The sequence below is a fragment of the Vipera berus genome (genome assembly GCF_964194415.1).
Source record: "Vipera berus genome assembly, chromosome: 3".
Lineage (NCBI taxonomy): Eukaryota > Metazoa > Chordata > Lepidosauria > Squamata > Viperidae > Vipera > Vipera berus.
The window spans coordinates 54,876,436-54,883,176 of record NC_138204.1 but is presented as its reverse complement, the minus strand read 5'-3'; the positions used below and the strand labels follow the sequence as shown (position 1 = coordinate 54,883,176).

General features: G+C 37.7%; 1 protein-coding gene across 1 annotated transcript; it reads left to right on the top strand.

Moving 5' to 3' along the window:
• Positions 1-291: 291 nt before the first annotated feature.
• Positions 292-6,741, top strand: LOC308664694 (type III endosome membrane protein TEMP; the record flags this gene model as incomplete). Its single annotated transcript, XM_081322146.1, has 4 exons — positions 292-378; positions 2,021-2,528; positions 3,245-3,355; positions 5,383-6,741. The coding sequence occupies 4 exons, from the start codon at positions 292-294 to the stop codon at positions 5,754-5,756; spliced, it is 1,080 nt and encodes a 359-aa protein (XP_081178272.1). The 3' UTR covers positions 5,757-6,741.

Sequence of the window (6,741 nt, the reverse complement as noted above, 5' to 3'; positions counted from 1 at the left end):
GATTCTAATCACTGTGCCATCATGGCTGTTCAATAACATGGAATATTGTGTTTATCAAGCCAGTGTGGTATGCTGGACAAACCATGCTTAATACAGTTGTGAATTTGCAGAATGTTTGAATTGGATAACCAGTGAGGTGTACAGGTTTTTTGGGAGGCTGAAAATAATCATGCTTTACTTTTCCTACTTATATTACTATACTGTTGAGGTGAGGACAGGTCCATAGGATTGTTGTTGTATCACCAAATGTGCATTGCATTTTTTTCTGTCCTGCAGTTTTTTGAAAGCAAAATGAAAAATATTTGGTATCTCTGGATCTCCAGCATCCTCTTGCCGTGGTCTGCGGTATCTGGACATCCTTGTAACCTTGACAAAATGGTAAGCAAGGAGTGATTTCTACAAGTTGTAAACTAAGTTAAATGTTCTCTATGGGAGGATCTGAGACCGTGAGAAAGCGTGATGAGTGTATTTGGTTAAATACTAGTTTTGTAGATAAATTTCCAGTTTACATAATTAACCATAATAAAAATGGTAATCAAGATGATATGAACAAATCTCTATCTTCCACAAATCTCGGCTCTTTAGATTTCTTTAAATCTAGCTATCAGAAGAGATGTCCTGAAACGCTCTCTCTCCCTCTCAAGAGTGCGCAAGCGGATGGTTGATAACTAGTATATCAAGTCCTCTTTCAAGAGAACTGGATCTTAAACAAGTACTGGCATCCTTGAAATAGCTTACTGCTCCAGTCTGGGATAAACATATGTAACAAGGAATGGTGAAAGCGAAGGGTGCTGTGTAATTAACACAGAGATTTCACACACACACACACACACACATACAAGTTCAGTGTAAAAGATACAGGTAGCTCAAGATATCATCTTTGACAAACTCCATTAAAGAGACAGACTTGCATTCCATTTTCCTTGGGGGGGGGAAGGAATAGAAGAGCTGGTTTTTTTTGCAGGGAATCCTTTTCAGAGAATACAGTGATTGCTTCCAGTTGTTTCCAAATGTTGCACAATTCAAAGGGAATGACAAGTTTGGTTCAATTGTTTATCATTTTTCAGTACTGAATTTTACATTATTAATAACTGTGCAAGAAACATCTTCATATCACAGCTATAGTGGATTCTGGTTTTCGTTTACTTGCTGCCCAAGGTTTTGTTACTAGCCAAACAATTAGTGAAATCTGGACTTGCTCACAATATTGTGAGATTTTTGAACAGCTTCAATGTCTTTCAGTTTTCAAAGAATTTTTCCACAGAGCTGAGTTAAAATGATATTTACCCATCCTTGAATTAGTAGAATGGATGGTGAAATGAGTCTGATTGCTCTCACTTGAAAACTAATGAGGGCAGCTACTTACGTAAGGTAGGAAAGCACCCAATGTACACGGAAGGAATAATTAGGACTAAGAGTGTGTCAGGTATAGATTGGAAGTGAGTGGAAGGCAAATAACACAGGGACATGGTAGAAAAAAGAAGTGAAGGATGGGAAAAGTATTACAAAATAAGTGCTGCCCACTCAATGTGTGAAAATACTGTACTAAGTAACTGAAAGTATTTAACTTTTCATTATAACATTTGGCAAAAAAGAAAAGGTTTCTAAAAAAAAACACCACTTGTGAGGTAATATCAAGGTTCCTGGCAAATAATCCAAATTTTAATTTAAATTCTGTTTTTAGTTTTATGTAAAAGGAAGGAACAAAATCTACCTTTCTATGTGACATCACTCAATGATTCTTATGGAAAGAAAAAAAAATCCCAAGTCAGTTTGAAGCATTAAGTTCACTGAATTGTTTATGGTTGTTAGCATATGGTTGTTTATGATTCTTTTTTATTGTTTTTTATACCTTGTACTTAGCTCTGGGAAGTCGGGGGGGGGGAGGGGGGGAGGGGTAAGGAGGGAGGGATAGGGGAGGGGTAGGGGGGGGTTGTTAATGATAAAATGTATGATAAAACTTTAAAAAAAAAAGTTCACTGAATTTTTTAATATTTCACATGTGGCTATATTTTTGTAGGGACGTGCTGCCTGCAGTGGAAAGAGCCTTCTCCATCCTCCCAATTTTCTTCCCAGACACATTACCATTCTAGATCTGTCTTTCAATTCCCTGACGATGCCCAAGCATGGACCTTTTCTGAGAAGCTTTCCTTCCTTACATTCCCTAAACCTTTCCAGCAATAGCATTCCTACTCTTTCCTCTTCCCTGTTCTGTAACCTGGGTGCTCTTCGCCTCTTGGATCTAAGCAACTGTGGCATTTCTTATGTGCACCGAATGAGCTTCAGAGGTTTGAAAAGCCTTCACTCTCTACATCTGAACAACAACAAACTTCAGTCTCTGGATCTCTCCATTTTTCCTGCCTCTGGAATCCTTGTCCATCTGGATCTGCAAAACAATGAACTGCCCTGTGAACATGGGCTTGTGCAATTAAATGTGCAAAGAATCCACCATATCAGACTCCAGGGGAACCCTTCAGTGTGCAGTGATTCCCTAACTCCTTTCCAGAAAGCAGTGCCAAAAAAAGAAGGTGAGGCCAAGATTGCCCAAGAGAAGGGCATTCAGCAATATGTTCTTCTGTCAGGGTAAAAAAAAAAAAAGCTATGTTGAATCAACTTTTGTGTTAGTAAGCAAATAACATTATTGCATAGCTGACTTTCCTGGTTGTGCACAGGACTTATTTTTGAGTCATGAAAAAATAATGATTGTGTGAATACATGCAATGTAACATCTTAAAAAGAGCGCAAGACCAACCTTATAAATGTTTGAATCTTTCCAGTTTCATGAGGAAAAAGCCCCACAAACAACTCTTACTTTGTTTAATTGCGAGTGGCTCAAGACATTAAGGCAAAATTTTCACTGATGATTTATTGAATAATCAACGATTGCAGAGTTTACAGCACTGTGATTTAAAGCTTACTGCAGATGAGGTTATACTTCATCCTAAAGCAAAAATAAATGATAGTTTAATGCAATACATGAACTCATTTAATATGTTCATGTATTATACCCTAACAGTTAAATAGTGGACTGGATTGCAAATGTATCTGGAAAGCCATTTAAAAATTATTTGAGCAGCCTAATTTTAGGAATGAAAAAGTTTTCCTTACCTTTTTAAGTTTCATAAAAGAATGTTTGTACGTATTTATCAATCAAAAATCAGTACCAACATAAATCAAGATATAGAGCAACAGAAATAAACAATGAAGCTATTTCTTAAACAGATTGTCTATCATTTAAACATAGAACTCCAGACTCAAGAAATCAGAACTTCAGATTATGAGACTGTGAGCCACAGAAGAAAACTTCAGTTCCTTTATATTGTGGCTACGAATTCATCACCATTAGAAAATGATAGTAAGTGAAGCAAAATATATGATTCTAACCTTATAAATTCAGAGTAACAACACAATTGTACGATTTTTATTCCACATGGCATTCCCCCCTCCAGTTCCAAAGCCATCACAAATTGTTCCCTAGAAAACTTTTCACTGAGATGAATTGGAGTCTTATTTATTTATTTATTTATTTATTTATTTATTTATTTATTTATTTATTTATTTATTTATTTATTATTTAAATTTATATACCGCCCTATTCCCGTAGGACTCAGGGCGGTTTACAGGGAGAATTAAAATACATAGCATACAAAAATTAAAAGTTAAAAACTATAATTAAATTACTGTCCCTAAAATTAAACTAAAACCCAATTAAATTAAATTAGTTAAAACCCCTCAGTCTGGGCCAAACAGCTCGAAGAACCAGGTTTTCAAGTCCCGGCGAAATGAGCGAAGGTCGGGGGCAGTCCTGAGTTCCGTGGGAAGTTGGTTCCATAGGGCCGGCGCACCCACCGAGAACGCCCTTCCCCTGGGAATAACCCGCCGGCATTCTTTAACCGGCGGTACCCTGAAAAGGCCCTCCCTGTGGGAGCGCACAGGACGATGGGAAGTTGATGCCGGCAGCAGGTGTTCCCTTAGATAATCCGGACCTAAGCCATTTAGAGCTTTATAGGTCATTACCAGCACCTTAGTCATCACAAGCCAGCATCCATTGCTGATCCAGGCCAACTGGGCCATTTGGCAGTGAGGAAGTTCCTACTTTGATAAAACTGACGTGAGTCCTGAAACTATAAGGATAAGAAGTATCACTTTTTCTCATCTTTGCCCCAAAGGTCCCTTTGAAGGGGAAAATAAAGTCTTTGCAAAATAGTTGCTTTGAAGGGGGCGGGGAGAGACAACATTGGGAAATCCTGTTCAGATTTTTTTTGTATTTAATATTATTTTTCTAAAGATGATATTTAGCAACTTTTTATATTGGGGTAATCAATGAACCCTAAACCCACACAATACACGCTCTCATGGATGCATACACAAAACAAAGGAGGAAAAAACCCGATCAGAAATGATTCAGTCTTAAAAGAATCTGATAGTTGATGCCCTAATCAATGAACTAACCCATACACTTTTGACTTTTGTTGTTGTTCTTGATTTCGTCTGAGAAATTACTTCTAATACATTTTTAATGACTATTATTTTAAGCCAAGATTATATATCCTTCCAAACTATAAAAAAAGCACAAGGAATTTTCAGTGTCATTTTTACTAAAGCCCACAACTATATTCATAAAATGATTATATTTTGAATTGGCTTTGGCCTATCTGGGTGTGGTACAACTCTTGCTCAAAGCCATGGTTTTTAAACATCACACTGAACTATAAACTAAAAACATAGTCTGGGCTTCTACATAATATTGGACGAAAATGTGGTTTGGTGTGTTATGTAATCCCAACCATTCACATTTTCCAGTCTGTACCTCAGTGTATTCCTGTACCTCAGGCTATATTGAAGAATTAAACTGCATGTGCATTTTCACTGCTCAGCTCACTCCACAATAATGGATTTCATTTTCTGGAGAATGACATCCATTGCAACAGAGGAGACAAATGGTATTTTATTTCTTAAATAAAGGAAGCCAGATCTTTCATGGAACTTTTCTTCTTTTTATTCCCTGTCCACATTTTGTAAGGGGAGAATGCTGAGGCAGTCCTATTCATATTTATTCAGTAGTACATTCTGTGAATTCTATTGGATTTACTTCTATATAAAAGTTTGCATAGGATTTGCAAACTTGGAAATGCAACTGAAATAAAGTATTGTTCAGTTCATTCACAGGGGCACAAGTCGGCAAGTGCCATGATGCAAATGCCACATCTTACATACTTACACATCACATATCAGAACACATGTATGTAACTGTAGCATTTACATGATGGTATCACCATGCACACATTATCATTGTGGCATAACTGTAGTTTGTTGCAGGTGCCACAGATCTTCCAGTTCATTAATAGCTCTTAAGTCTTATAACCTTTCTTTTCTTTGCAGCTGCTATTACCACACCTTCTACTAAAACAGCTGGGAAAAACTGGCTCTACTTTGCTGGGTTTGTGCTTTTGGCTATCACCATCTCTCTCTTGATTGCATTGATTGCCAAATACAAATTGCTCCAGAAAAAGCATGCCAGCTATCACCATCAACGGTTGCCTGATTCTCGATCCATTGGAAGCAGCCATATTGAGGAAGGAGACGTGGACATGATGTATGGGAGAAACCAACCAATAAGTGGAGCTTCTGAGTGCTATCCAGAGGATGATGATGGATTCATAGAAGATAACTATATTGTGCCCAATCAAGACTTGAAGGAGGAAGAAGAGGATCTGGAGTTGGAACCTCATTTCAAAGTTGGAATACCCTTTTAGGAAGAGTTCCATTTGTTATGCACTCTGGTTTGTGCTTACATTGTGCCTTTCATTTTTAGGGTTTCCTGATAGTCTCATTCTAGTAGGAAAGTGATATTCTCATTATAATAAGAAAGTGATAATGAGCCCAAAGGCAAATTTGACACTGGGCAAAGAGGTCAGCTGTGTGCCTGCAGTGGTTAGAACTTAGTATGTTTTCCTGAATATTAGTCAAGTGGAAGTCTGAGTTCTCTCTTAACACACTCAACCCATTCTCTTGCTTGTGCACACCCATCCATATAGACACAGACTTGATTCATTCTTTTGTACTTGTTTTTCTTGTATACATCCATCAACTACCATTTTTTAGAGCGTACATTAAAACTGACAGATTTCTAAAGAGTCCGTTTGGAGCATAGGAAATAATTTTTCAAATGAACTGCAGCATTTGGGAAGAACAGTTCGTCCTTCATGACCTTCCCCCAAAACCGCACCTGTGCCTTTGCATCAACTGATGTTTTTTAAAAGCTTGATTGCTATGTGGGTTTGGGAAGATCTATTTCCAAGCAGCTGGTGGGAAGGACCTTGCCCCTGGGCACCATTAACCATCTTCCATAAATGCTATGCATCTCATTGAAGACGTTTCCCTAAGCTTATCACAGCTAGGGAGTGCTACCTGTGGGTGTGGGAAGCTTAGAGGATTGCCACAAGATGATGCCAAAATCTAAACTGAGATTCTCCTTTTTTCCTGAAAACTCACCAATTTATTAAAAGTAATTTGGAGCAAGTGCTTCATTGCTGTTATTAGGCCTTTCTTTATTGCAGTAGTCATTTACATCATAAATGGGACATCCTGACGGCTGCAGTTTTACTCTTGTCCCTATGGTGCCGGCCTTGCTTTATATTAAGAGCAATCATTATACTATCTGTCCTGGTGTTGCCTATACTGTATAGGTAGTCCTCAACTCACAACCTTTCATTTTGTAAGCATTCAAATTTTTACAAT